The 27,104-nt window shown below is 38.2% G+C and overlaps 15 protein-coding genes and 1 non-coding gene across 17 annotated transcripts; 7 read left to right on the top strand and 9 right to left on the bottom strand.

Annotated features, from left to right (window-relative positions):
• Nucleotides 1-14: 14 nt before the first annotated feature.
• On the bottom strand, nucleotides 15-2,505 carry Gasu_44760 (uncharacterized protein). Its single transcript, XM_005704434.1, has 2 exons — nucleotides 1,763-2,505; nucleotides 15-1,710 (listed from the first exon to the last, which is right to left on the bottom strand). The coding sequence occupies exons 1-2, from the start codon at nucleotides 2,499-2,501 to the stop codon at nucleotides 194-196; spliced, it is 2,256 nt and encodes a 751-aa protein (XP_005704491.1). The 5' UTR covers nucleotides 2,502-2,505; the 3' UTR covers nucleotides 15-193.
• A 9-nt stretch (nucleotides 2,506-2,514) lies between these two features.
• On the bottom strand, nucleotides 2,515-4,815 carry Gasu_44750 (DNA mismatch repair protein MutL). Of its 2 annotated transcripts, XM_005704432.1 has the most exons (10): nucleotides 4,612-4,815; nucleotides 4,449-4,553; nucleotides 4,275-4,392; nucleotides 3,887-4,224; nucleotides 3,648-3,830; nucleotides 3,483-3,597; nucleotides 3,255-3,434; nucleotides 3,135-3,202; nucleotides 2,972-3,089; nucleotides 2,515-2,926 (listed from the first exon to the last, which is right to left on the bottom strand). In XM_005704432.1, exons 1-10 carry the CDS (start codon nucleotides 4,804-4,806, stop codon nucleotides 2,541-2,543), a joined length of 1,806 nt encoding a protein of 601 aa, XP_005704489.1. In that variant the 5' UTR covers nucleotides 4,807-4,815; the 3' UTR covers nucleotides 2,515-2,540. The 2 variants fall into 2 exon arrangements, with proteins under 2 accessions (XP_005704489.1, XP_005704490.1); XM_005704433.1 differs by having other exon boundaries at nucleotides 2,972-3,202.
• A 19-nt stretch (nucleotides 4,816-4,834) lies between these two features.
• On the bottom strand, nucleotides 4,835-5,465 carry Gasu_44740 (uncharacterized protein). Its single transcript, XM_005704431.1, has 2 exons — nucleotides 5,166-5,465; nucleotides 4,835-5,119 (listed from the first exon to the last, which is right to left on the bottom strand). The coding sequence occupies exons 1-2, from the start codon at nucleotides 5,440-5,442 to the stop codon at nucleotides 4,878-4,880; spliced, it is 519 nt and encodes a 172-aa protein (XP_005704488.1). The 5' UTR covers nucleotides 5,443-5,465; the 3' UTR covers nucleotides 4,835-4,877.
• A 10-nt stretch (nucleotides 5,466-5,475) lies between these two features.
• Nucleotides 5,476-6,420, top strand: Gasu_44730 (single-strand DNA-binding protein). The gene is made up of 4 exons (XM_005704430.1): nucleotides 5,476-5,777; nucleotides 5,829-5,972; nucleotides 6,034-6,137; nucleotides 6,202-6,420. Exons 1-4 carry the CDS (start codon nucleotides 5,506-5,508, stop codon nucleotides 6,321-6,323), a joined length of 642 nt encoding a protein of 213 aa, XP_005704487.1. The 5' UTR covers nucleotides 5,476-5,505; the 3' UTR covers nucleotides 6,324-6,420.
• Nucleotides 6,421-6,434: 14 nt separating this feature from the next.
• Nucleotides 6,435-7,765, bottom strand: Gasu_44720 (uncharacterized protein). The gene is made up of 2 exons (XM_005704429.1): nucleotides 7,153-7,765; nucleotides 6,435-7,091 (listed from the first exon to the last, which is right to left on the bottom strand). The coding sequence occupies exons 1-2, from the start codon at nucleotides 7,703-7,705 to the stop codon at nucleotides 6,481-6,483; spliced, it is 1,164 nt and encodes a 387-aa protein (XP_005704486.1). The 5' UTR covers nucleotides 7,706-7,765; the 3' UTR covers nucleotides 6,435-6,480.
• A 120-nt stretch (nucleotides 7,766-7,885) lies between these two features.
• On the top strand, nucleotides 7,886-9,710 carry Gasu_44710 (ATP-dependent HslUV protease ATP-binding subunit HslU). Its single transcript, XM_005704428.1, has 2 exons — nucleotides 7,886-8,229; nucleotides 8,278-9,710. The coding sequence occupies exons 1-2, from the start codon at nucleotides 7,904-7,906 to the stop codon at nucleotides 9,596-9,598; spliced, it is 1,647 nt and encodes a 548-aa protein (XP_005704485.1). The 5' UTR covers nucleotides 7,886-7,903; the 3' UTR covers nucleotides 9,599-9,710.
• A 205-nt stretch (nucleotides 9,711-9,915) lies between these two features.
• Nucleotides 9,916-10,640, top strand: Gasu_44700 (glycerol-3-phosphate dehydrogenase (NAD+)). The gene is made up of 2 exons (XM_005704427.1): nucleotides 9,916-10,341; nucleotides 10,390-10,640. The coding sequence occupies exons 1-2, from the start codon at nucleotides 10,048-10,050 to the stop codon at nucleotides 10,615-10,617; spliced, it is 522 nt and encodes a 173-aa protein (XP_005704484.1). The 5' UTR covers nucleotides 9,916-10,047; the 3' UTR covers nucleotides 10,618-10,640.
• Nucleotides 10,641-10,644: 4 nt separating this feature from the next.
• Gasu_44690 (coatomer (COPI) alpha subunit) lies at nucleotides 10,645-15,295 on the bottom strand. The gene is made up of 4 exons (XM_005704426.1): nucleotides 15,128-15,295; nucleotides 14,912-15,074; nucleotides 13,305-14,862; nucleotides 10,645-13,257 (listed from the first exon to the last, which is right to left on the bottom strand). The coding sequence occupies exons 1-4, from the start codon at nucleotides 15,279-15,281 to the stop codon at nucleotides 11,194-11,196; spliced, it is 3,939 nt and encodes a 1,312-aa protein (XP_005704483.1). The 5' UTR covers nucleotides 15,282-15,295; the 3' UTR covers nucleotides 10,645-11,193.
• A 9-nt stretch (nucleotides 15,296-15,304) lies between these two features.
• Nucleotides 15,305-17,315, bottom strand: Gasu_44680 (phosphoribosylanthranilate transferase-like protein). The gene is made up of 3 exons (XM_005704425.1): nucleotides 16,256-17,315; nucleotides 15,981-16,213; nucleotides 15,305-15,927 (listed from the first exon to the last, which is right to left on the bottom strand). Exons 1-3 carry the CDS (start codon nucleotides 17,249-17,251, stop codon nucleotides 15,471-15,473), a joined length of 1,686 nt encoding a protein of 561 aa, XP_005704482.1. The 5' UTR covers nucleotides 17,252-17,315; the 3' UTR covers nucleotides 15,305-15,470.
• A 4-nt stretch (nucleotides 17,316-17,319) lies between these two features.
• Gasu_44670 (uncharacterized protein) lies at nucleotides 17,320-18,285 on the bottom strand. Its single transcript, XM_005704424.1, has 3 exons — nucleotides 18,218-18,285; nucleotides 17,960-18,167; nucleotides 17,320-17,907 (listed from the first exon to the last, which is right to left on the bottom strand). Exons 1-3 carry the CDS (start codon nucleotides 18,255-18,257, stop codon nucleotides 17,358-17,360), a joined length of 798 nt encoding a protein of 265 aa, XP_005704481.1. The 5' UTR covers nucleotides 18,258-18,285; the 3' UTR covers nucleotides 17,320-17,357.
• Nucleotides 18,286-18,294: 9 nt separating this feature from the next.
• Nucleotides 18,295-19,015, bottom strand: Gasu_44660 (uncharacterized protein). The gene is made up of 2 exons (XM_005704423.1): nucleotides 18,746-19,015; nucleotides 18,295-18,694 (listed from the first exon to the last, which is right to left on the bottom strand). Exons 1-2 carry the CDS (start codon nucleotides 18,903-18,905, stop codon nucleotides 18,399-18,401), a joined length of 456 nt encoding a protein of 151 aa, XP_005704480.1. The 5' UTR covers nucleotides 18,906-19,015; the 3' UTR covers nucleotides 18,295-18,398.
• Nucleotides 19,016-19,025: 10 nt separating this feature from the next.
• Nucleotides 19,026-21,145, top strand: Gasu_44650 (ATP-binding protein involved in chromosome partitioning). The gene is made up of 7 exons (XM_005704422.1): nucleotides 19,026-19,699; nucleotides 19,762-19,847; nucleotides 19,898-20,016; nucleotides 20,069-20,288; nucleotides 20,345-20,570; nucleotides 20,634-20,801; nucleotides 20,854-21,145. Exons 1-7 carry the CDS (start codon nucleotides 19,037-19,039, stop codon nucleotides 20,992-20,994), a joined length of 1,623 nt encoding a protein of 540 aa, XP_005704479.1. The 5' UTR covers nucleotides 19,026-19,036; the 3' UTR covers nucleotides 20,995-21,145.
• Nucleotides 21,014-21,087, bottom strand: Gasu_nc0076. Its single transcript has one exon. It is a non-coding gene; the product is annotated as a tRNA-Arg (tRNA).
• Nucleotides 21,146-21,185: 40 nt separating the features above from the next.
• Gasu_44640 (cytoplasmic linker associated protein) lies at nucleotides 21,186-24,790 on the top strand. Its single transcript, XM_005704421.1, has one exon. It carries the CDS (start codon nucleotides 21,335-21,337, stop codon nucleotides 24,761-24,763), a length of 3,429 nt encoding a protein of 1,142 aa, XP_005704478.1. The 5' UTR covers nucleotides 21,186-21,334; the 3' UTR covers nucleotides 24,764-24,790.
• A 5-nt stretch (nucleotides 24,791-24,795) lies between these two features.
• Gasu_44630 (uncharacterized protein) lies at nucleotides 24,796-25,769 on the top strand. Its single transcript, XM_005704420.1, has 3 exons — nucleotides 24,796-24,935; nucleotides 24,988-25,666; nucleotides 25,711-25,769. The coding sequence occupies exons 1-3, from the start codon at nucleotides 24,802-24,804 to the stop codon at nucleotides 25,717-25,719; spliced, it is 822 nt and encodes a 273-aa protein (XP_005704477.1). The 5' UTR covers nucleotides 24,796-24,801; the 3' UTR covers nucleotides 25,720-25,769.
• A 6-nt stretch (nucleotides 25,770-25,775) lies between these two features.
• Gasu_44620 (ferredoxin hydrogenase) lies at nucleotides 25,776-27,100 on the top strand. The gene is made up of 2 exons (XM_005704419.1): nucleotides 25,776-27,016; nucleotides 27,058-27,100. Exons 1-2 carry the CDS (start codon nucleotides 25,808-25,810, stop codon nucleotides 27,067-27,069), a joined length of 1,221 nt encoding a protein of 406 aa, XP_005704476.1. The 5' UTR covers nucleotides 25,776-25,807; the 3' UTR covers nucleotides 27,070-27,100.
• Nucleotides 27,101-27,104: the final 4 nt, after the last annotated feature.

The following is a 27,104-nucleotide window of genomic DNA, read 5'->3' as shown; positions in this document are numbered from 1 at the left end:
CAAAAATAGCTCTTCTAAAAGCACCCACGGATAACTTTGCTGTTTGATCGAAACCACTAGAAAACGCGGTTGAAAACTCTGCACAACGGGTAGCAGCACCAGGTGAGCGTTCTATTTGGTATATAATGACACCGTCTCGGTCAGTTATCACGAGTCCTTTCAAACCATGAATGGATTGCGTCAATGCTTCCATTTATAAATTTCCACCTTTTTCCATCCAACTCTTCCCATATCGATTCAATAGATTGACATACCATCGAATCAAATATGGTTTGCGTACAGCGTCGACACCTTCAACAACTTGACGCAGTAAACTCAACAATGAAGTATTCTCTGAAGACTCTCTGCGTTTCAAAAGATACTCCCAACTTCGAAAAACAATGTCCAACGAAGATATAGGACACTTTAGCAAACCGCGGGCCATTGCAATAGCTAGAGGGCGACTTTGCTGTGTTTCTTTCCATCTTTGGTCGATCTCATCCGCTAAACTGATCAAACACCCAAAAAGAATATCACTCGTCGAAAAGCTATGCTTGCTGCTATCAGAGTCCTCGTGCTGACTCAAGGTAAATAACGTCGCACTTGGGGTTTCTAACTGAAGCAGCGCATCCAAACTGGATATCAGGTCGACAGCTGATAATACTTTGGGATATTGCAACAAGGTTTGCTTCCAATAGGATAAAACAAAGGGTAAAAATACCGCACGCTGTTTGTGACTTGCCATACCTGTTCGAAAGATAGCGTGACAGCTGAGAACCAAAGATGGCATGTCAATAGAAAATATAGAAAAGAGCAACGAAAAAAGTTGTGGCTGCTTCTCCGTTAACGCGTTGACATTCAAATAAGGGATGCTGGATACAATACTGTCCAATATGCAAGTAATCCGACTGGCTGCTACTAGATGCTTGTTTCGCGCATTGCTAACGTTCAAGTCTTCTCGATGCGAATGAAATGTTTCCAGCCAGTAATCCAACAAAAGTTTCGTAAACTCGGAAGTATATTCTCCTTCAGGAGATGCATGAGCTGCAGCTTGCATTGCATTGGCGATAATACTTTGTCGCTCCACAAGGGAGGGGCAAAAATATCCAATCATCGATATCGAATCTAATATGGAAATCAGATTGACACCATCATGTATTGTAGAGAGATTTTTGGAACGGTAAAGTTCTTCCACTGTTTCAAAAATATGATTAGAAAAGGAGGAAACCATCCTCCATATACCCAAAACGGCCATCCTTGCATATTCTACTAAGCTATCTTGGGAAACTGGCCAACTTTTACAAGAATTGAAAACTTCTTGGCAAGTATTTAATAACTTATTGTGAAAGAATGAAGTAATATGCTGTTTGGGGTTGCGAATAAGTAATTCTGCAGCTGCATATCCGAACGAGGTGGAATGGTAGCAAAGAATGTTCCAAGAATCTTCATCAAGAGGTTGGAAAAATTTTTGTCTTCGTAAAAAAGGTGCAGATAAATAGTCTAGGCAATGTGCCAGTATGAAAATGGTAGAAGACAAGGAGTCGATTCGCTTGCAACTGGCAGCAATTCCACAAGACACTGTCACTGTATACAGAATAATACCAAAGTCCTGTTCACAAGTTATATTGGCACTGTAAATACTATCCTGCGTAGCACGTTCTATCTCCTGCTTGAAAAGATTATGTACTGTACGATAGCTGTCGTTGAAAGCATCCTCGGGATTCCAGGCTCCTATTTGTATCCATTATCAAAACTGTCAAGATAGGAAAAAAAGAAAACTCACTTATGACACCGGCCAGTATCATAAAGCCTAAGCTTCTACTCTGCATATCGCTGCGTCTTTCTAGCGAAGTTCTTGTATCAGATACCAGTTGCTCCAAAAAGGAAACTTTCAGGCTGTTTTGCTTCAGTGCATTTAAAGTTCCTTCCACCAGTGCAGCAATATAAAGATGTTCTCTCAGAGCCCAGTTTGACGACGCCGTGACTTCAAAAGCTGCTCTTAGAATTTCTGTAGCAATCCAATCACCAACTATACCAGTTACTGAGACAGCGGTTTCGCAAAGTGTACTGAGCAAAGTTTTCCATTGTCTCTTGGTGGAAAGGGAAGCTGCGTGTTGGAATACTGTCATTACACAATTTCTTCGTTCAGGCTCTAAAACGAAAAGTGCTAAACCCGAGGTCTGCAACACTTTCGAGACGAGTCCCACTAATCTGGGTGAACTTTTCAATTGTTTGTACGCATATACTAAAGAACGGACGATAGAAAAACAGAATTTCTCTTCTTCTTCCTTGTACTCTGTTCGGTTTCTGTGGAAGCGCAACAAGGAAAATTTCTTATCTTCGTTCGCTCGAAGCCTATTCACGTCCTCCAAATATTTGGCAAGTATTTGCAGTGATTGGTTGCATTCACATTCATCAGGAGGTGGCAAGAATGGTGCTTTCTGTACAGTATGTCCGAAAGAGTTCAACGCTCGTTGAGCAACTTGTAAAGAAACAAGAGGAGTTGGCGCCTTTTTGGGCATTTTTCATGTCAACGCTCCATAAGAAAAGAAGAATTGGATTTATGATTTTTCTATAGGAAACCAAGTCCTTTTAAACAGTCTCGACAAGTAGTTATCATGAAGTTGAATAAAAATAGGTCTTCCATGAGGACATGTTCTTTTGTTACCTTTAAGATGCATCCACTGGTCCACCAGTCTATCCATTTGAAACTGTGTGAGTTCCTTTCCATTATTCCAAGCACAACGGCAAGCAAAGTCTGCCAAATTATCCTCCAAGTTGCGTTGAGGATTAGCAATTCTCATCAATTGTGCTTCACAAGAGTCGTTATGATGCAACATATCGAAAATGATTTTTGGCAATTCATCAATAGTCCATGTAAGCATACCATCCAATGACCTTGCGTGAATATGCAGTTGTTGTAATCGTTCTATACATATTTGAGGTACTTTGAAACGTTTAGAAGAATCGAACCATTAGCCTTGAAGCCTACCTCCTTGTAACAATAACGATGAGGGAAGTGAACAAAAGGATAAGAACTCTGGTTTACTTCTCCACAATTCACATAGTTTTTCAAATAGCACTCCTTCATGAGCGACATGTTGTTCCAACTTGTGCAATCTTAGTAGGCCAGCAATTCGTAGACTAGTACTCACTAACAAAACACTTGAGTCCGTTTCGACGACGATATAAGTCTTTTTCAGTTGTCCAACAACTTTCCATTCTATATGTTCCATAAGAATAATGAGAAAATAGGAAATTAAAGTATTCGTTACTTTGAAAATGATCGCAACTTTGCTGAGATAAAACTTTTTCTGGATATCCAAACCTATCATTTGTCCATTCTGAAGCATCGGTCTCCTTATAAAGTGCATCACTAACATCCAATGCTCGATCGATACAATAAGAAATATTCTTTTGTAACTCTTGTTGAATACAAGGCTTGATTTGGACGTCTATCTTACTCTTAGTTGGGAAGACAAAGTTGAGAATGCCATTCTTACCCAATTTCTTAGGACTAAAATCCCATATCACGTATGTTGGCTTCAACTCTATGAGTACGAAACAAAGGGGATATCTACCAGAAGGAATCATTTTCTTCGTTTTCGCCATAATCAACTACTCCATGATAATAAAAGAGCAATCAATTCATATCTACATATCCATACCTCTTGAAATATACTTTGTTCCAATATCCTTCCATTGATACTCGTCCACATCCAATCATTACGTGCTCGATGAATTCTTTCCGGTAATCCTATTATTACTTGAATATGACCGATAGGGTTGCCTTGTTGTTGTTCCAATTTTACTTGATGATATCGCAATTCATTGGATGGAATAGGAAGTACCTCGAGATATTATATCATCATTCGAATACCCATAGCAAAGAGTCCTTGTTACTTACTTGTACAACTCTTTCCAAAAGATGACGACATTTAGAATAGACAATGTAAGGTCTTCTTTCATGGATATTTTTCCTCAATCGAAAAGATATCTTTGGATAAATCAGCGCATATCGTTGGAACAAGTTTCTAATTTGTTTCTCATGTTGACCAGTTGCAGCTTCGTGTAACGATACTTGTACACAGGTACCCATATCTTGAGATACTGGAACAATATGATGTTTGGATAAATGGTTTGAATATTCTAAACGATATCCAACCCATTCCGAAGCAGGCCGACTAGAAATACATAACGATTCACAATAGATGGCAATTGCCCATAGAGCTTGTCCTCGAAATCCTTTTTGCAGTCAACATCAAACAATGATATGAGAGAGTAGAGTTACTAACCCAAAGTATTCATATGGTGCAAATCATCTAAAGATGCTATTTTGCTAGTCGTATGTGACTGGATACACAACTCCAAGTTTGCTAAAGACATACCCATACCGTTATCTATCACTCGAATCTATCCAACAACAATATTACTCTCTTTTATCCAAAATAGTCGAAACTACAACCCACTCTTCTTCTTTTGTCTTCTTGCCACTCCACTGTGATGATGTTGGCTTGAGCGTCGATGGCGTTGTCTAACAACTCACGAACCACATCAACAGGAGAACGAATAATCTAATCATGAAATTTGAGTCCATACGATATAAGTATGGCATATTATCCATCATCTTACTTCATCTGAGTGAATTTTTTCGATAACTTGTCTTGTCAGTGGTCTCACTTGGTGACTTGCTCCAATTTCTTGTTGTGCCCGTACTAAGTATCTTGGACGAAAAGAACGATAGTGGGAAGAATAAGCAGCATATTGCAGTGTTTGGAGTGGACTCTTTCCTATTGGCCACACGAACAACAACTTGTAGCATTCCATAGTACACAATGCATTATGAGAGATGGTAATCATCAATCATTATCATCCCAAGAAGAATGTTGTATTATTTATTATGAACCACAAGATATTGTACCTGAGAAAATACCAGCGTCGATGGGAGGAGAAGGACAAGAGAAACGATAAGTCATAGTATTCTGTTCAATACATCTGACTTCAATCTGTCCAGGTTGTAAGGAAGAAGAGCTATTTGAAGAAGTATTGGAAGCTCTCAACCAGAACATATCATCTCTTAAAGATACTTGATAAGATATTTGTTGCAAGATTCCATTCCAGTCGTAGGTATCCAAGTAACCTAGGATTCCAGTTAGTGACGTTTGACAAAAAATAACTCTTCCAACCCTTTCTTTCTATGATTTCAGCTATTTGTTGCATAGCAAGTGGCCAAGTTCCAGAAGATGGGGTGAGATCGGTGAGGGGTACTAGTTTGGATGAATAGGAATATTCGGTATAAGGCTTCAGTTGGTGGTTACCACTTTCCGCTACTCCAAAGAACAGCCAAATACATAAAAATTGAAATATCCAAATGAACCTTTGTTTTGAATAACCATAACTTGTAGACATGAGTAGAGAAGATATCCAACCAACAGAAACCAAAGAGGCAAAATGGATCTGCATTTTCTTTGACAATACCGAATCAAATTCATTCCCGTCGTATCATCATTTCTTATAAGAATAGAAATGGCGTTTGCGAGTATATCCCGTTACTGTAAAAGGCTATTATTTCCAAGTCGTAGTTTTTGTAATCATAGAAATAGTTTTCCTGAAGAAAACCCAAGTTTCCAACAAGAGTGGAACAGGGAAAGAAAAGGTCCCTCCACCTTGGAAACTAACCGTGATAAGAATTCTCCGCCTTACATTCACGATACCAAGTGGTTTGGTGGAAGTTTGAATCGAGTTATTCTTATAGGATATGTGGGTCAGAATCCTGTAGCAAGGAATATTTCTTCTAGGTATTTGGTTGCGATGCTTTGACTGGACTTGAGACTGAGATAAGCTACTAGTACGGTTGCTTGGAACTTCCCCCTCAGTACTGCATATAAGAGAAAAACAGGTGAAGAAGGTGAACAAGTTGTAACGGATTGGCATAATGTAACTGTTTATGCTTCACCTTCAGCAAAATTCTTGGAAGTTATGATTCAAAAAGGGTAAGGATGTATATTGTTGTAATTTGGAGGCCATATGGATCTTACTGTGGAATCCAAAAAGTAATCAACTTTTCCTTTCAGGTAGTTTACATACGAATACTTTTGTCGACCACTCGGGAATCAAACGTAAAAGATGTGAAATATCGGTTTCTATGGAAGGAAAGGGTAAGAAAGGAAAGAGTCAATATATGTATATATCTATGTCTATATATGTGTGTTTTTATATTAGGTGAAGTAAGACTACTAAGTCGACCCAAGAGAAATAATGAAAGTTTCCAGAGGGAAAGATTAGAAAACCAACAGGAAGAAAGACCTTTACCTGATTTTCAACCGATCAAAAGAGAAAAATAATTTCAAAAAGTTGCTTATTCACTTTTGCTTTGATTTCATATTATATTCAGTAAGACTTGAGTCATAAACCCCAATGATGTTATTTAAATAGTTTCCTATCAGTCTTCATCATCATCATCATATGCACATCTAAGAGTTGTTATGAAACACTTCGATCTTATCCAGTTGGAGACCAACAAACAAAGACCAACATATCACCTTTTGATAGAAATGTTTCTCTTTGTTTGGGTAATAAATGTTCGATTCGAGAGGAATAACAAGTAACAAATAAAGTAAACCATCGACCCATGAGTTGATATCTTGCAATGGCTACACTTTGAGTGACTTGTAACCTTCTTTGAATGGTCCGAAAATGTTCCAAAGGATCTTCACGTGGCACAATGAGCCAAATACAAGGATAAGATGGAAATTGGGATTCCATCTCTGAAACTGCAATCAAAGAATCCAATCTTATCTCTTCCGGCATAGAAGGTAATACAGAAGGTCTACATACTAAGCGACCAATGGAATGGAAAGATAAAGACAATTCATCATACACAATATGTACTTTCCAAGAGATATGATTGGTCTTTTGTAAATGTCTTGCACGTTCCGTTTCCATTTCTGCTGCTATCTGATCCATATCCAACGTCGCTTCGTCTATTTTGAACACTCCACTTAAGATGCGCTCCTTTAATCGTTTTACACGTCCTTTCAACTCTTCTGTTTCTTTAGTAACCATTTCTTCATCCTTTTCTTGTAGAGAATACTCCGAATGATGCACATGTTCTAAGAAAGACGAAGCAGAATGAGCCATTATGTTTTTTGGAATTGGGTAACAACTTCTTACTTCTCTTAACAGGTACTTTATTCTCTTCCGTATATTCGAACTCAGAAGGAATTTTGGGGATTGGATCGGAGTGTCTAAGAGCTCTCAAATAGTCATCAATAAAAGTTCGGAGCCTTTCTAATCCGTCAAAGGACGAGGGAAAGCGAATTCGTCGTTCTATAAAAGAAATAAAGCCTAATCCTTCCTTTTCAGACAGTTTAGATAATTGATAAATGGTATCAATGTCGAATATCAAATATCCTGAAGGAGGAAAGTGTTCGATAGCTTCGGCAACCCTAGAAGAAAGGTTCCAATGGAAGAAATAATCCTTGAAAGCTGTCTTCACTGCTTTGAGAATATAGGCAGTGGGGTTCTTTATCTCTTTGGAAGAGAAAGCTTCTATTATCCTCAAAGTATCTTTGGTATCCAGTCGAACTATTTGTTTGAGAAGAAATGCATCATCCTTCAAAAAAGTTCTCTTCGAATCAACATCTATTCGTTTTAAACACTTTTTTATAGTCGAAGAAATATCTAAAGTGTCTATTTGGTCGTCGAGCTCACGTTGTTGTTTCATCTGTTTTCAAGAAAGAGTTTGCCGTTGAATGCCACTTGGGAATGTGACAAACCCAACAAGCTTATTATTCTCCATTCAACTTGTGCATCTTTCAAGTATACTTTTACATCATGAAATGTATTGTGCTTTTGAAAGTTTCTTTAGAGTATATAACTACTCAACCAGTTGTCCCAAAGAATCGTATTCATTCTTCTTCTCATGTTTCCTCAAAGGCTTTGGTTGGGTTGTAACAAAGTGGTACAACAGTTGCAAAAAAGTGGTACTCAAAAGACCGTCGCAGTATATTCTTCTACAACTCAACGCTATTGTTTCGGACCTATTGAAAGACTACCTATTACTAGTAAGAAATATGGTCTTCCCAATAAACTGTACAACTCCACTACCAGTCGGGTTCCTATAACCAACCATAAAAGTTGGGACGGTTTTCTTAGGAACTTTTCGACCGATACCTCTTCTTCAGATGGTGCTAATAATAAGGTTCCTGTGCCAGTTTCTCCTGTCATCAATGTTGAAGACAACCAAGGGTAGGTTTGTGCTTATGAATGTGTTCGTCTCTCTGACTCTACTAATAGGAATGATAATGGCGCAACCAAAGCTCCAAGAGAACTGACTCCCAAAGAAATAGTTGCAGAGTTGGATAAGTTTATTGTGGGACAAACAGAAGCTAAGCGAGCTATGGCCATTGCACTACGAAATCGCTGGCGTCGACACCACGTGGTCAAGGAACTTGCTGATGAAGTTATACCCAAAAATATCTTAATGATAGGTCCAACAGGTGTAGGAAAGACGGAAATTGCTAGAAGACTGGCAAAACTTGTGGACGCGCCCTTTGTGAAAGTGGAAGCCACCAAATATACGGAAGTAGGGTTTCACGGAAGAGACGTCGATCAAATTATCAGAGATTTGGTTGAAAATGCAGTTCAGATGGTTAAGGCAAAGAAGAGAAGGGAGATAAAGGAAACTGTTGATAAGTTGGTGGAAGAGAGAATATTGGATGAGTTGACTGGTCCTCAGGCCCGAAAAGAAACTCGAGAAAGTTTCAGAAATTTGCTCAGAAAGGGAGCATTGGAAGATAGAGAGATAGAAGTACCAGAAAGTGGAAAGAATAAGTCTCCGCATGTAGTACAGATGGGAGACGTGATGCCTGAAATATTCAACTTGGAAAAGATATTTACGATGAGCAAGTCAGGAGGGAAGAAACGAATGAAGGTAAAGGATGCTCGTCAAGTTTTAGAAGATATGGAATCAGACAAGTTATTAAGCGATGAGTCTGTGATTCAACAAGCCATTCAGTTGACTGAACAAGATGGCATTGTTTTTATTGACGAAATTGATAAAATTTGTACTCCTAATGGATGGAGAAGCGGTGCCGATGCTTCTGCAGAAGGTGTTCAACGTGACTTACTTCCGTTGATAGAAGGAAGTACAATTTCCACCAAATATGGAAATGTGGATACTGAACATATACTCTTTGTTGCTTCTGGTGCATTTCATCAATGCAAACCTTCTGATTTGATGGCTGAGTTACAAGGACGCTTGCCTATTCGAGTTGAGTTGAAAGGATTATCGGAGAATGATCTTTATCAGATTCTTACGGTTCCTGTGAATAATTTGATTAGACAACAAGTAGAGTTGATGAAGACGGAAGGTGTGAATTTGGTATTTACTCCTGATGCCATTCGAGAGATAGCTGCAGTTGCTGCTGAAGTGAATACCAATGTAGAGAATATCGGTGCTAGACGTTTATATACAGTTATTGAACGTATTGTAGAAGATATTAGTTTCAATGCCCCTGATTGGAAAGGCCAAACTGTAACTATTGATGCGCCTAGTGTGAAAGGATCCCTCGGAGATATGTTGTTGAAGACAGATTTGTCCAAGTTTGTATTGTGATATGGAAATAGAACCACAACATAATTAGAGTAAATGGTTACTCTTCGTTTTTCTTCTGTTGGTTTTAAAAGCTTTTGACTCATTTTGAACACTATTCGTTTTCTTTTTTAGTTTCATCAGGTCCTACAACGCCATTATTTTCATTTCGCCATACAACGTAGGAAGATTTCCTGCTCCCATATACGTAGTATAATAGAAATTATTGTTGCAGTTATCTATAGAGAAAGAAAATATATAATGACAAAGTATTTTTATTACTAGTTGTTTTCCAACAACTCAACAGAATAGATGATATAGATTCTTGAATGATTTTCTCTTCCAGAAATGGTCGTCCGTTTCCATTTCTTCTTCTGTGGCCTTCCAGCGATTATTTCCAAGTCGGTTAGGCATCTTCAGTGGCCATTCATTGGTTAAAAACAAAGCTCTTTGGTTCTCAAGTCTTTCAGATCATGTCTTCTCAACAAGAAAGAGTAGCTATAGTGGGTTCCGGTAACTGGGGCTCAGCAGCTTCCAGGTTGATTGGCAAAAATGTTCGAAAAAGTTCCCGTTTCGAGGATCGAGTCAATATGTGGGTATACGAAGAAGTAGTGAATGGTCAAAAACTGACGGAGATAATAAACACCCAACACGAAAACATCAAATATTTACCGGGTTACAAGTTGCCAGAAAATATTGTGGCAGTACCCGACATAGTGGAAGCAGTAAAGGGTGCTACGGTATTGGTATTTGTAGTTCCCCATCAAGTAAGTTTTTCTGGAAACTTTTCATCATTGTGCTCATTTCAAAACAAGTTTATTCGCAATCTATGCAAACAAATGAAATCAGCCATTTCTAAACGCTGTAGAGGAATCAGTCTTATCAAAGGAATCGACTTTAATGAATCTGGTCCTCTGCTGATCACAGATATTATCAAAAGTGAACTGAATATTCCAATGTGTGCTTTAAGTGGTGCGAATATAGCGAATGAAATAGCAGCAGAAGTGTTTTGTGATATATCCATTGTTTGCTTTAAGTGGTGACGAATATAGCGAATGAAATAGCGGCAGAAAAGTTTTGTGAATCAAGCATCGGTCTCATGAAAACCAAGAAGATGGAGAATTGATGAAAGAACTTTTTCATGATGATATGTTTCGAGTTGGTCTCGTAAAAGATGTTCCAGGTGTTCAAGTTTGCGGTGCTTTGAAGAATGTGATTGCTTTAGGCGCAGGCTTTTGTGATGCTTTAGAAATGGGTAATAATACCAAATCGGCTTTGATGAGAATTGGACTGATTGAAATGCAACGTTTTGCTAAGAAATATTATTCCAACGTGAAATTGGAAACTTTTATGGAAAGTTGTGGAGTGGCCGATTTGATTACGACTTGTTATGGTGGAAGAAATAGGAAATGTGCGGAAGCTTTTATAACAACTAAAAAGCCATGGCATGTGCTCGAAGAGGAATTACTCAATGGACAAAAGTTACAAGGAACAACCACTGCTAAAGATGTTTATTTGACTTTAAAGAAAGACAATGCATTGGAAGAATTTCCACATATGGTTACCATTTATAGAATTGCATTTGAAGGATTGCCTGTCGAGAGAATCGTATTGGATATCTAAACCTTTGTATGGTTGGATATGGGTTGTGTCTTGTGCAATAAAGATATCAATCCTGCATACGCATTGCGATTTTCATCCTGTTGCTCCATTACTTGAGCTACTTGACAAACCACACATGTCATAGAATGCCAACTTTCATCATAACAAGCACCACAATATACACAACTCTTAGTTGGAGGTTGTATACAAGGCTTCAATCTACCTGCGTCGATTGCAAAGTTGCTTTGTTCTATATCATAGTCCAATTGGTTCTGATTGTTTGGATTGCGTTCACAAAACTGCATCACTTTCTTGGCAGTCCTTTCCATTTCTTCATTGGGTGCCAATTCTAATAACCTTTTCGCAAAAGTCAAAGCATAAAGATAGTTCTTAGTGGCATATGCCAATTTCATAGCTGCTTGTAATGCCAATTGTTGATGAGTAATCAGCATATTGCAATGCGTCATCAAAGCTGCCAATTCTAATTGTCTCAAAGTATCTCCTTTGGATTTGGCTTCCGATTGTTTGGTTCGAATCATCAAACCAATAATATACTCTCTACAGGTAGTCAACATTTCCATACAAAGACTGCATTGAGAATCGTTATCAACTATGATAAATGGAAGTGTTATAATCAATTGACGATAAAGATTAAATGCTTCTGAAAACTTCCCGACGGTCATTTTCTGTTCTGCCAAAGTCATCAGCTTTTCCATTTGTTCGAATCGATAATAAGGTTTGGGAGTATTTCTTCTCTGCCAAGTATCCAACATATAGATGGGTACGCTATCTAAACTGGGTAACATGGATACACAACTATAACTAGTGATATATAATTCCATAAATAAAGACTTCAACGGTTCCAACGAAATAAATCCCAACTCTGTCTTCAACATTTCTATCGCATCTTCCAAACGACCACTCATAACATATTCACTTGGACAACGTGCCATACGAGACCAAATCTCTCGAATGGATAATTTCTCTTCAGGAGTTTTATATTCCATCTTTTGTAAGCCTGCAATAGTAGCAATCGAATGTAATTTATCTGATCGTGGAGATATCGGTTCATTCAACCAATCTTGCTGTTGGGTTTCTTCATTCTTGAGATAATCATTATTGCCAAAGTCTTCTTCTTGAGTATCAATCTGAACATCTTCTTCTTCCCAGCCTTCTTCTTCCCATGTATCCTCTTTCTTCTCTATATGAGTTTCTAAAGGTTGGTTCATAAAGATATTACTATTCGCGGACTTGGCAGAATTTTCCAATACAGTTTGTGGAGTTTCAAAGACTTTCAAAGCATCGATGGCAGTAGCTTGCTTTCTTTCCTTGGAATGATGATCAGCCCAACTTTCTTCTTCTTGTTCCTCAGCAGCTACCAATGCATCTTCATAATAGTCCGTCACAGTGGGTTCTTCAAAGCTTTCCAAAGCATTAGGATTGCGTCTAAATAGACCATGTCCACCATTTGTTGCATTGGTCCATTCTAACAATGGCCAATTAGAAGTCTTTGGATATACTGGAATAGCAGGAAGTAACAATCCTGTCTTCAAAGGTATATCGCTTTGTAATTCTGTGGATAAAGAAGCCAATTTTGGTTTCCATTCAGATAACTGATAAGTATCTGCATATAACAAAGCCAACATGATCTGACCACTAGAATACAACAACTGGGTTCTCATATTCACATCTCCCAAATAAAAGGATATTAAAAACTGTGCCATATAGTCTTGACGCATTTCTGCCAACCTGCTAGCCTTTTCCAATTTGTCAAAATTGCCAGTAACGACATATAAGAAGATTAATTTGTTCAGGTCTTTGGAACGTTGATAAGCAAGTTCCGCAATGGAGACATTTCCTTGAGCCAATGCTTCTTCACCCAGTTTGCGCCATATTTCAAAAGTATCCAAAGATTGTGCAGCATCCACAGCAACTTGTAATAAACCAGCTTCCAGTGCTAAATGAAAACGAGTCTTATCATCTCGAACAAATTCCAAAGCCACTTCAGGAAATCCTTTGCGACATAAATAAGAAATCATGGCTTGACCATCAAAACGATTTTCTGCTATCAAATACTGCACCTAAACACATGTTAGTTCACTTCTTCCATTATCAACTATATCCTTACTTCATCATATTTTTTGCGTAATAACAACAATTTGAATGCATATTCGGTAGGATCCACTGCAAGGACTCCTGGATTTCCCTCTCTATCCAAATAAGCAACAGCTGGTCCTCTTGCACGAGTCAAATATATCAAATTATCTAAAGTACGCACAATTCCAGTATCTCCATTTGGCAAACAATACTTCAAATGATTAAGAGTGGTATATAATAAAACTCCCGAATCATCCCACACCGCACTTTTCACTCTTACTGTTTCGTGAACAACTGCCAAATGTTCCAACTTTCCTGATGCCAAAGTTATTGAATGCTTACTCAATAATGCCACTCTATTCATATGTTCATTCCATACGACATATTTCACATGAGCAGAAGCAAGTTCTTTCAATATCTTCCTTTGAGTCATATCAAATAGAACAACAACTTCTCCGTTACTTATAAGAATAGTACCGGGACGAGAAGGAAATACAAGTTCAGCTCCAGGAATAGGACAAGCAATAGTTTTTGTTATTTCATTACGAAGGTCACGAACTTGCAACTGTTCTCCAGTAGATAAAGTTGCAAATCGGTTTCTTCCTACAAACACTGCAACACCAAAGCCATGAATAGTTTCTGAACTAGTCGAACGTCCTTTTTTTCCTAGAAAGTATAGAGAATATTTAGGAGAGTCTCTATCATGTGTCAATAATATACAATTTTCGAAAGTATTGACATGCATATATCGAGGTGGAGGCTCATAAATGGGACCTCGAACTTCAGAACCGATCGTATATTCCGAACTGGAATATAACAACGACATAATGTCAGGTTTCACATATAATTGATATAGAGACTGATCACTTCCTTGTTCCAAATCAAACAGTCGAACATCTCCTTCTTTTACATAATATAAATCTTTCCCAACGCTATAAAAAGGAGGTCTCTCTCTATCCAACTTGAATACAATCATTCCAGAATCATGTCCTGCAGCAATCAGATTGAGTTTGGGATGCACTGCCAGAATCCAAAACCTATCATTTTCTCTTCGATAGGTTTGTAAGCAAGTATGGCGAATGGGATCCCAGACTCTTATTGTGCGATCTTCTGAATTAGAGACAATAAGATTGGTACTAGGATGAAACATAACACAAGATACATTGTTCAGGTGGCCATAAAAAGTTTGTATTTCTCTCGTCCGTCCATTTTCCAAATATGTCAACTTTACTTGGCGATCATCTCCTCCACTTACAACGAGAGGAATAGTTGGATGGAAACTTGCCCAATTGACGCCACGAAAATGACTTTCGATAACATTTCTTACAAAAGCCTCGTTGGAAGAAAATATATCGGCAGCGAAGTTATCTTTGGAAGAAAAAGAAGATGTTGGTGAACGATTGCGTAAGCCAGATATGTCCCAAACACGTATAGTCTGATCCAAAGAAGCTGAGAGTAGTAGATCCTCGTCGGGATGGAACATGGCAGACATAACATAGTGATTATGACCTGTAAGTACCGCAATACAAGAACGATTCTGCCAATTCCAAATGCGAATGGTTTGGTCATCAGACGCAGAGACAATCCAACTAGCTCAAGTTGAGCAACGAGTTTATTTAGTACAGTTGGAATACTTACGGACTCTCGTGGTGGAAGAAAACCGTTCGAATGTAGTCCAAATGGCCCAACAAGGTAAATAAACAGCGTCTAAGTTTATAATTCCACACTTTGATTTTGTAGTCATCTCCTCCACTGACAAATAAAGGTTGCGACGGGTGAAAATGGACACCCCTTACTGGACCTAAATAGTAAAGGTCAAATAACATACGTTTAAATTATTAAACCTAGAGACACCTTCATGTTCTTCAAATCTATCCAACAAAGTTCCCATTCTGTAATCCCATAACTGAATCACTCCGTTGTGAAGACTTGCAAGAATCCAAGGCCTAGCGGGATGAAAAGAAAGACCCTTTACTCGATTGCTTTTGGTTTCAAATTTGGTCAACATTATTGGAAAGCAACTGTATCACTAAAGTACCAAGAATTTCCACTACAGAATGCCACCAGCTTTACCAAGGTGGAAACAACAAACCACACTCGGTATTTTCAAGAAATCCCAAGAAATATTTATACGATTGGGGAGAGAAGAGCCAATCCGTAAAGGTCATCATAATTGTACAATGTAGTAAAAGGCAACCTATCCATCTCTTGAAGCCATTCTACGGTTAGCAATTTGTATCATCTTGTTTTGCAGAAACTCCAAAGTTTGTATCGTAGCTTTCACCACAGCATCAAAAGTTTCATCACTGCTCCCAGTTCGATCCCATACACGACCAATCAACTCTGCATTACAGGATAGCCAAGAAGGAGAATTTTCATATTGAACATTGCTCCTTATTTTTTCAGAAAGAACATCTGATGGAGTAACCTTTTGAACATCGACGAGATGATTATTTGACCCATCTTGAGAAAAACTGGAGATGGTCACCCCACTTCGTCCTCCAACTGGAAAAGCTAAACCACCTTCTATGCCTCCACTCAAGACAAATACTTGAAAAAACTGTTGTGCTGTTCCAATTCGTATCATTTTATCTATGTAATTGGAGTGAAAAGCACTAGTTAACAGTGCATCCGCATCGATATAATTGATAGCTCTAATTTCTTCTTTGTAAATATATACACTTGGAACCAAGTACGTGAAACTTACTTTTCTACTGTAGCTAAACAAGGCCTTTTGATAATAGTTCGACGTAAATAAGTCAATCTTGACAGAGCAGGGCAAATATCTTCAAGGTCCATATATAAGACACGAGGAGAAGTTTGCATTTGAAACATTTCTTCGAGATGCTTTCGACTGGATATTCTTGGAATACGAGCTTCTCCTAATTTCTCTACCAGCATTTTCAAATTAACTCCGTACTGAATAGAGCGCACGAAGGACTAAGTAACTACATTTTGACTAGAATCATATTGGTCACGTACCTTGGGACCACTTGTATCGGAGCCTATCAGAACTGTCCATATACCATATTGCTCCGTAATATATTTCGCTATTAATGGAGTTACCATGGGAGACTTGACTACACCATCAAAAGGTTCTGTTATTTGTAATACTGGAATCGGACGCCTTATTTGCACCGAAACATTGCTCTTCCATAAAGTGTTCAATGTCTTTTGACAAGCAGTAGCAAAGCCTATTAATTCCTCCGAAGTTTCATGTCTTACTCGCATAATATGGAGAATCATAGCAGATAAGGTTGCATCTGTTAGTGTTTTACACTCTAATATAAACTCTCCCAACTGTTCTGCTTCCAGTGTACTCAAGTGGTCACCTTGCAGTAACTTGAGAACATGTTCCGTTAAATGACATTCTTCTAATCTTTGAAAACTGTTTGGATGCACAGCTAAAAGTAAAGAAGCTTCAGAACAGGGCTTCTTTGTAGAAGCGATGCCAAGTTCATATTTTCTAAGAATTTCCTGTTCGTCAAGATTCCAGTTGGGTTTTAAATATAGTGATCCCAGAAAAGCAGCTCTTTGTAACACTTGCTGTTGATATAAACTGTTCTCTTCAGGAGAGTTGTTCCAATTTCTCATCTGCTTTTCAATCTGTTCTAGTTCTTCAAGTATTCTATTCGCTAATGACTTGTTGAGGGATTTTGCACCATATTTTCCTATTGCTACTTGTCGAATTCCTTCAACCAGTGCTGAATCAGTTGGAACTGCTGCAGTTTCAAGCAAAGAATAGTTGTTCGAATCCTTTCCATTAGTGGTTTGCATATATGGACTGAGAGTCTCCACCTGCCTGTCATAATAACGTCGTTTGGTGAAATAAAGAAGAGACAAACTGTAGCGACTAGGATTCCAAAAGTGTCCAGATAAACTTGCTACAGTAACACATCTTTGACAAAAACCTTTTTTTGCAACATTTCCGAAACTTGTGCCACTCAAAAAACAATCCAGTCTCTTTTTTGGCGCCATAATTATCCGTAGAAAAATGTTATCCAGTCGGTCTCCTCACTTAAAATCAGTTGTCCTACAAAATGTGTCTAATCAATCGAATATTTATTTCTGTACATAAAAGACTCTAAGCATTATCAACAGGAGGAGCTGAAGCCATCAAATACGGATTAGAAGAGGGATAATAATCCACACAAGTCAAGGTTGCCTTTGGAATATCCTCTGCTCCATAATAGGATGAATACAATCCTTCCATTGGATATGGCTGCCCATCTGCAGTGTAACTATTCCCTCCTTGGAATACAAAAGAACTATCCTTTGGAGGTTCATCCAAATTTGGATAAAGAGTTGGACTGACAGGAACTGACAGCTTATCGGCATTTAAGCTCTGGGAGGACTTTCTCCGACTCACTACGCCTGGAGACCCTGGAGGAGTTACTGGTGTCAACGAAAGATGAGGAGGAGCTTCTAGTTGTATTGCTACAAAAACCTTTCCAGAAGGTTGTCCCGCACGTTTGGTACCAGCAGGATATTTTGTCTCGTGCCAACCAGAATAGCACATGTTCGGAGCTCTTGCGACGTCCTCTAAAGATACAACAAACTTTCCAATTACTTTATCCTCTTTTAAAGCTCGTGTTTTCCAAAGGTCAAAAACCAAGTGAAACACTGGTAAAGAACTATATTTGCAATTGAGTTTTTCCTTGACAAGCCATATATAGGGTTACTTACAAACTGAAACCTTCATGAAATCCCAAGTCTTGTCCAGTATTTGTCTTCCTGTTGGTAAAGACGTCTAACCTAACCGTATCATTCTTGCCATCTCCTTTCTCTCCCTTGGCTGTTCCTTTAGGCGCTCCAGCCATCAAGGGTATCAGCCTTGTTCGTACGTAAACGTCTTGTGAAACAAGTCCCTTGCGTACATTTCTTACTTCCAATACTATGAGTGAAGATTAGTTCTTGTTTTCAGTCCCTGTTTTCGAGTCTTACTTTGAAAATGAACACTACGAAAACCCACAGTGGACGTCATATGCAGAGAAAAATGCTGACTTGTCTAAATCTCCAAATCGCATTTGAGAATGTCTCTGATAAGAGAATGTCTTTATTCTGATCCCGAACAAGACCAACAGTGTTTCTTTAGGTCGATACAAAAACCAATCACTACTTAGCTTTACTCCTCTTGTACTATTTCTAAACGACTTCTTCCAGTTACTGGGTCAGTTACTAAACGAACCTGGCCACCTCCTGAAATGTTGGCTGTACCGTTGTTGGAAGAAGAACTTGGAGCGGGAGTTTTCGGTTTAGAAGACTGCTGTTTGTTTGGAACTGTTTTATTCGGTTCCCTTTGAGCAGACACTCCAGAACTCTCGAGTCCCGGAACTGGTTTGGCAAAGTCGCTTTCTATAACTTCATTCAAATATGCTTCTCCTCCAGGAAAGCCACCACACCAAAAATCTTTCCAAAATTCTACAGGGGAAGTAAGAAAAACAAACACTATTGCTATAGAGAAAATCATACTCAAGTTATCAGCTCCCATACGCACAAGGTGAAAGCACTTTTGTTTGGGTCTCCGACAGGTTGACAAGTCTACTCGTCTTATACTTGATAGAAATGGGGCGTGACTACAAGGAGTAAATGAGGAAACAAATAAAGTCTTTTCCATATTTTGATATGTCATCTTTTGTAACTAAAGTTCACAAGATCAACAACTGAAAGGAAGGAGGATGCAAATGGAGCTCAACCAATCAATCAATGGCAGAAAAGGTATTCTTATATGGAATGAGATTTGGCCAGAGTCTTCCTCCTTTTATGTTGTTTGTACGTTCCTGTGGAATATCTACTTGCTCTGTCTTGTCTCAACGTAACGGAGATGCACTTAAAAAGTGTCCAAAGTGTTGTAGGAAACAATACTATTTATTGGATAATAGGTTTCGACGGAATACGAGACAATGGCTAGGAAAGAGATTGTGCAAGTTACAAGGAATGTCCATTCAAACTCGTCTTTCAACGAGGATAAATATGTGTATGAGTGATTGGCAGAAACAAGTATTGGAGTTGTTGAAGAATATTGAGGATCCAGACTTGAAACAGAATATTGTAGAGCTTGGATTTGTTCAGAACTTGGAAAGAGTTGCCAAGGAAGATGGAAAATACGACGTTCGGTTCACTTTACAGTTGACTACTCCTGCTTGTCCAATTAAAGAAAAGTTTCAAAACGATGCCAAAGAATGGGTCTCGTCGTTGTTATGGGTACGCAACGTTGAGATTGACTTGCGAGCAAACGAGATCAATCGAGCACAAGCTGGAGATCGACCGTTGAATAAAGTAAAACATATTATTGCTGTTGCAAGTTGTAAAGGTGGTGTTGGAAAGAGTACTGTCGCAGTAAACTTAGCCTTTACTTTAACCAAGTTGGGTGGTAAAGTTGGTATCATGGACGCAGATATTTATGGACCCAGTTTACCTATTTTAGTAAGTTGAGTATGAGAGAATACTCGGGTATGGTTTCTAAAACGTTGGTTTTTTATATTTAGGTACAACCTGAGAATAAGATTGTACAGTATAAAGATGGGAGAATTATTCCTCTGGAATATGAGAATGTGAAACTTATGTCTTTTGGGTATATGAATACTTTCCAAGAATGAGTTTTTTGTGATTGACTGCAAATAGATATATTAATCCTGAATCAGCCATCATGAGGGGACCTATGATAGCGAATATGATGAATCAGCTATTAACAGAGACCGACTGGGGAAGTTTGGACTATTTGGTGATCGATATGCCACCGGGTATATGAGTCTTATTTTGATTTATTTTTCATAATGACTCGTGTTATTTTAGGAACGGGTGACATTCAGTTAACCATTTGTCAAACAGTTTCGTTAGACGCTGCAGTTATTGTAACCACACCTCAACAGCTTTCATTTCAAGATGTTATCAAAGGTATTCAAATGTTTGGTAAAGTATCCGTTCCTTGTGTAGCTTTGGTGGAAAATATGGCATATTTCGAACCTAATGATATTCCTGACAAACGATATTATCTATTTGGTCATGGAAAAAGGTAAATATGGAAGAAGAGCTTGTAAGTTTGATGTGCATTGAACTTATGTGGTTTAGTCAAAAAATTGCCAATGACTATGGGATACCATTTGTGGAATCCTTTCCACTTGACCCCGATTTATGTCGTTGGAGTGATAATGGCATTCCTGCTGTATTGGCCTTGAGCGAATCAAAGATATCCCAACTTTATCAATCTTTGGCATCTGCTGTAGTACAACAAATTGCAAAAAATGCATTTGGAAACGGGAAAAGAATTCCACAAGTTTTTTTTGATAGCGATAAGGTATTCATTTATGTAACAGTGTCCCAAATTATAGTAGACTGAAATAGTTTAATTGTTATTTAGTGTATTATTGTTATTTCTTGCAACGATCAACAAGGCATAGCTTGGAATGAAAACAACAAGGTGGAATGGTCACCATGGGAACTAAGGAATGCTTGTAGTTGTGCCTCGTGTGTCGATGAGTTTACTGGAAAAAGACATTGGAAATCTGTAGATAGAAATGTAAAGCCAGTAAGTGTAATGATATTCAAGTATATCCAGTATGGTCTCAATTGAGTTGAAGTTGCAAATTCAAACTGCTGGAAATTATGCCTTTTCAGTTATCTGGAGTGATGGTCATCAAAGTTTATATCCATTCGAGCGAGTCATGAATCCAAAAGATTGGTCTACAACTACTGCTGTCAAAAGAGCCTCGACGATTTAAAACACAATCCAGAAAATTTCGCGTCCAGCAGGACTCGAACCTGCAATCTTCCGCTCCGTAGGCGGACGCCTTATCCAATTTGGCCATGGACGCTAATTCATGGCAAGTTGAAATTTTTTTGCTTTAGAGTAATAAAGGCCTGATTTTAAACCTTCCCATTGTTTTTTGCCCGCCATGAAATCAAAAATGAATACAATCGAATTGGACACGTTCGTGGAAGAGTAGATTGTTGGATTAGCCATTGCTCCCTTTTAGTTTTTATATTTGGATATGGTTACATATTCTTTGTCTTAACCAACACAACCTGAGTTGGCCAAACATATAGGGAATATATATCTTTATGATGTCTACCTTGGCACCAACAAGACAACTCAGTCGATTGAAGCACAACAGTAGCACCAGTTCATTTCAGTCGCTAGGAAAAAATGGAAAGAAAAAACTAGTTGCCATTCCAAAAAACGCTCAAGAACTGATAAAACTATTGGAAACTTTATGTGGACAACTTGACAGTCATCAAGAGTGGGAAAAGCGAGTAGATGCGTTGAAAACCTTGTCTTTAGTTGCAAACGAATTGTTCCAAGCAAAAGAAGAAGACAACACGAATACAGAAGATAATCGTGCCTTGTTTGATATATTTATTGAAAATCTTCGAACTCTTCGTTTGGTGATGAATGATGCTGTAACCGACTTGCGTTCAGCAGTAGTGCGCGAAGCCTGTCAAAGTTTAGTTGAATTGGCGAAAATGGCAAAAGGTGCTATAGCTGAACCGTTGGCAGAGTCCTTATTAGCTCCTTTGGTAAAGATAACTCCAGTTACAATAGCCATTATTGCAGAGTCTGGAGCTAGTGCTGCAAAAGCTCTAGTAGAATATGTCCAAAGCATTCGAATGGTCAGAGCTACTGCAGACGTACTGAATATTCATGGTTTGGCTCCAGCTGCTAGAAATGTTGTGGCCGAACTTGTTTGGCTTTCACTGCAGCATCAGAAACCAACTGATATTGAAAAGTGTGTAGAATCCTTTGAAAAAGCAATCCATTCCGGAGTACAAGATGCATCAGCGAATGTTCGATCCACTAGTCGAAAGAATTTCTGGTTATTTGCCAAGTTGTTTCCTAATAGAGCCCAAACGATGGTAAAATCCTTAGATTCTGGAGTTTTGAAGTCGATTGGTGAAGAGAAACCAAAAGATGCTCCCTTTATTCAATTGGTGTTTTTAGATGACGGCAATCAAAGTATTTCTTCTCATTCAATGTTGCACAAACCTCGCAAGTCTATTTCATCTTTTAATTCGGTTGGAAAACAACAAACGATAAGTCTACAAAACGATTCCACCGAACAAGCCTCTTCTACTTCTTCTACCGGTCACAGTACAGATACTACCAAAAGTGAAAAGAAAAGAATGGATTCTAAACGTTATAAGAGGATAGGTGAAATTTCTACTCCTACAAAGTCCATATCGAATTTATCTGGAAACAAAATCAAACAACTAGGAAGACATAGTCGTCCTCCTTCATTGAGTTTTTCTCCTCTTCCGGACACTCCTACTACAAATTCACAAGACGATATTACTAGAGAGACCATTCAGAGCAATCGTTCTTCTTCAATAACTCAAAAAAACTCAACGAAAAAGTCTTCATCGATGCGAAAATCCGATATCGGAAAGCTTCCTCAACGCGTTGCCATATCCAATGAGAACACAGCTTCTATTACTGATGTTCAAAGTGATTCATCGCATAGTACTATTTGTGATGATTTAAAGAGAAACAAAACTATCGCAGAAGATAATTATAAAGCTTCCATTGTACCTTCTGTGACTAGTGAAACTGGTCGACAGGTATTGTCTCATATGGATGTTCGATATTCTGGTGCTACTTCAGAGACTACGATGGATAGCATATGGACCAGGAGAAAAGTAACAGAATCTGATTTAAGAAAACTATTTGGTAGAATTGTGGCAGCTACAGATTGGAAAGTCAAGGTCAATATTCTTGCCAGAATTGAACGAGATATTGCTTTGTATTTGGCAACCAAACGAGAACGTAAGAATCAAGCGTCTCATCCGGAGACATTCTTGGAAGACGAAAGCTTATTCACAGAAAATACTTTGCAGTTATTATTGCAGTATTTAAGTCCATTGGTTGGAGAGTCGCATACCAAAGTAGCAGCAGCAGCTCTTCAATTGTTATCCAAAGTATTCCAAACATTTGAACAAAGCCCAATAGATTATCCCAACAAAGAACAACAAAAACTTGTACAAATTCTTGAGAAGGAAGGAACGCTCATTCGAAGGTTATTCCAAAGACTTTCGGACCCCAACTCTTTTGTGCGCAGTAGTAGTGCTACAACTATTGAAGATTTAGGAAAAGCGATTCCTTGGATTCAATTAAGAAGTAGTATTATTTGCAAGAGTTGTTTAGCTCCTATTGCTTCTAGTGGTTCCAATTTGGATTCTTCACCAAGAGTAATGCTTCATGCATTGTTGCACTTGAGACATTCTTATCGAAATTGCAAAGAATATCGCAAACAAACAGAACAACCGAATTTATTAGAGAGTGAATCATTATACAAGACTACCACTTCCATTTCCATGACTGGCAATATTGCTGAACCTGGTTCTTCACCTGTCAATCGATTATCTACAAGTGCTGATGTAGCAGAATTTGTTCAATTGATTATAAGTTATATTGCTCCTTTAGCTTATGATAAGAATGCCGATCTACGTAAAGCAGCTTGTGATGTCCTTGTAGAACTTGATGAACTAATCGATCCTGCCACCCTATTAGTTGGAGCAACTTCAGTAGAAGATGGTAAACATCTCAATTTGATACGCAAGTTAGGATTGTTGGATTCGAAGAACGAAATGCCCACTTCTCAATCTTCCTCCATAACAGATAACTTGGCGTCTAATCCAACTCCAGATGAGTCTTACAAGAAGAATGAAAGTAAAGAAGATTCTTTTGAGCATTCTTCTGTTGATGTCAATCGTGAAGTGGATAGCCAAACTGGACATGTAGGAAATTTACATCCGCAATTTCAGGATATGTCGATATCCAAAGAGTCTGTGACTGAAAAAGTTGAAGAAGAAGAATATACTGCCAGTCTTATTTGTCAATTATTACAAAAGGCTCAAGAAAGTGCGAGTGAAAAAGATAGGTTTGGTTATTTGTCTCAAATTCGAGATGCTTTAAGAAATCCTTCATATTGTCTCGATATATCTCAAGTGAAGCAAATTTTAGGAATGTTTTTGCCTGTTCATTCCTTTAAGAATGCTTCGAACGATACCCATTGGAAAGGTTCTTCTACTTGTTTTCAGACGATGAAAGAAGGAATTGAAATGGAGTGGATGTTAGAGATTTTGTTGCGAGAATTGTGGAAACAAAGTCCTCCACTTGTATTATTAAATGTATTGGAATTTTATATTCAAGACTGGATTACAACAAATGGCAGTCTTCGAGATGCTTCTTCTACGACATCCGTTGCTACTATACAAGTTCTTTTACAAGGTACAGAGTCATTGCTAAAAGTATTTTTTGAAAGTCAATTGGAGTTGGATGAAGTGAATGAAAATCGATGGAATCGAATCATTACTTTTCTATTACAATGTGTTGAACATCCTCATTTAGATATTCGCAAGTCTGCAGTGAAATGTTTAGCTGAAATTCAACTTCACATAGGCGAATTGAAAAGTACAAGTCCATCATTGAATATTACACAAAGAAAGTTGGTGGAATGTTATATTGAAATATCCAATAAGAAGATTCCTTTCTAGTCGAGATTCTTTGTGTATTCTTCCTTTCTGGAGTGCAAATGGAAACCATTTCAGTATGTGATGCAGTTGGTAGAAAACGTTTATTGTATCGTGTGAGTAAAGAAAGATGGTTACTTTTAGAAACTTTGATATTTGTTCCTTTTTTACCTCAAGACAATGTTTATTTGGAAAGGTTGGTTATCACTATTCTCATAACCTTGAGTTACCTGATTGTGTGTCGATAGTGTCGAAGAAACTGTAACGAAACTGGATAGTGAAACTGCTTGTGATTGGAACAGAAGACAATGTCAACAGTTGATGAGTTATTCTTTGGATTGGTTTTGGTGTCATTTGCTATACAACCAAAGTTTACAACGTTTTCTTTCGGATTATTGTCGCTTTCGTCTACCTTATTATGACTCTCCTCAAGCTGGCTATTGTTGGTTGGATAAGCTGGTATATGATATATTTTATCGTGCTTCTAGTCCTCACGATTGTCTTTCGGATGCCGTTGTAGACGTTTCTACTGTCTTTTATCCTTTTTGGGATGGCCAAGTTTCACAACTCGTAAATCTATCGTTGATATGGGATTGGTTTGGTATATTTCCCGGAGTTGTTAGACATCTCGTTTCAAGACTAGTTCACTTTTATCCCATTCATATACAAAAGGAATGGTGGTATGGTCCTTGTTTGGAGGCTTGGTCAGTTGCTTGTGATGCTGTGGAATCCAATCCATCCTATGTTTTACATATTTTGGATGCTTTGAGAGGAATCTATTGTTATATGTTACAAGACTGGATAAGGTATTGTTTGATGAATAATAAGGAGGAAAGAGATGAAGCTATGGACATATTGTTATCGATGATAGATCATTTGTGGCAACGTATATGGAATACTATTCCGACGTTTCCTTGTATAACAAAGGTGATTGGTTGTTTATTTTCCATAGTTGCTAATCATCACACAAGTCGAGTTGAATGGGAACAAAGAAAACCCAACTTGTCTAAAGAAATGGGTTATGAATGGTTTTTACAAGAAAATATTGAATTGTTGAAAGAGTAAAAAATGTGGAAAGCTGTACTTTCCGACTTGAATGACTTGGAACGTCCTATTCATTGTAAACCTACAACTAACGACTACTCTTCTTCTTCTTCTCCTCCTACAGGTTCTGTTGCGAGTCCTTTATATGCCACTTCTAATAACAACAACAACCACTCTTCTCCAGTTGTTGCTCGTGTACCTTTACAAGATTGTTTATCATGTACAGGTTGTCTTACTTTGGCTGAAGAACAATTATCTATTCAGAGTAGATATCAAGTAATACAACTTTGTGATAGTTGGTTGGAACAAGGACAACAAGTCGTGTTTTCCTTGCAACCACAAACCATAGCTGCTATAGCTGTACACTTGGGTGGTTTAGATTATACTCAAGTGGCACAAAAAATAGCCTATGCTTGTAAACAAAAGGGTGTTGGTTGGGTAACTGATCAAAAAGAAGCAAGATATCTTAGTTTATTGGAAACATGGGAAGAACTCATACAACGATATGAAAAGGAGAAGAATCGATTGCCGTTGATTATTTCAGCTTGTCCTGCTTGGGTTTCTTTTATGAAAAGAAAACGACCAGAATGGATGGATTGTTTATCGCAGGTGTATAGTCCAGCGCTGATGACGGGATATTTATGGAAAAAGAGAAAACCAAATATCAAACATGTGGCTATTATGTCTTGTTATGAAATGGCAGTACAGACACAAACACAAGCTGTGGAATATCCTAATGGCATATTGGTGGATGCTTTATGGACAACTGAACAATTGATGCAATGGTTGGATTGGAATCATGGAGATGATATCGATTCCATTCCATCAACTCCATTGGATACTACTTGGATATCGTTGGAAAGAGATTTGTGTAAAGGTACAAGTCACGGATATTTTTGGATGGCAGTAGAGAGATGGATAGATAAAGTGACCATCGAACAAAATGGACAACCACCTCAAGTAGAATGGATGACAAAACCTGAACAAAGAGATCATCAACAACAAGTTTATATTCAATGGAAGTCGAGTCAAGATGGAACGATGAAAAGAGTGGGTATGATTTTGGCATATGGTTATCAATCTTTGCAACGTTGGGTGAAGCGTGGATTGGATTCCGATATCATTCTTTTGGAAGCAATGGCCTGTCCTCATGGCTGTGTCAATGGAAGTGGACAATTGTTGACCCATCAAACAAAAACTCCTAAAGAACAACGACAATATTTACAATCCATAGTAGACCTTATGGGAACCAATGGAATCATGAATGAGTCAAGATGGAAGAATAGTTGTAGTTGTTGGGATGAACAAAGTCAAGCTCATA

This window comes from Galdieria sulphuraria, assembly GCF_000341285.1.
Source record: "Galdieria sulphuraria unplaced genomic scaffold scaf_41, whole genome shotgun sequence".
NCBI lineage: Eukaryota > Rhodophyta > Bangiophyceae > Galdieriales > Galdieriaceae > Galdieria > Galdieria sulphuraria.
The sequence above is the reverse complement of the archived record's forward strand: the minus strand, read 5'-3'. Positions and strand labels throughout refer to the sequence as shown.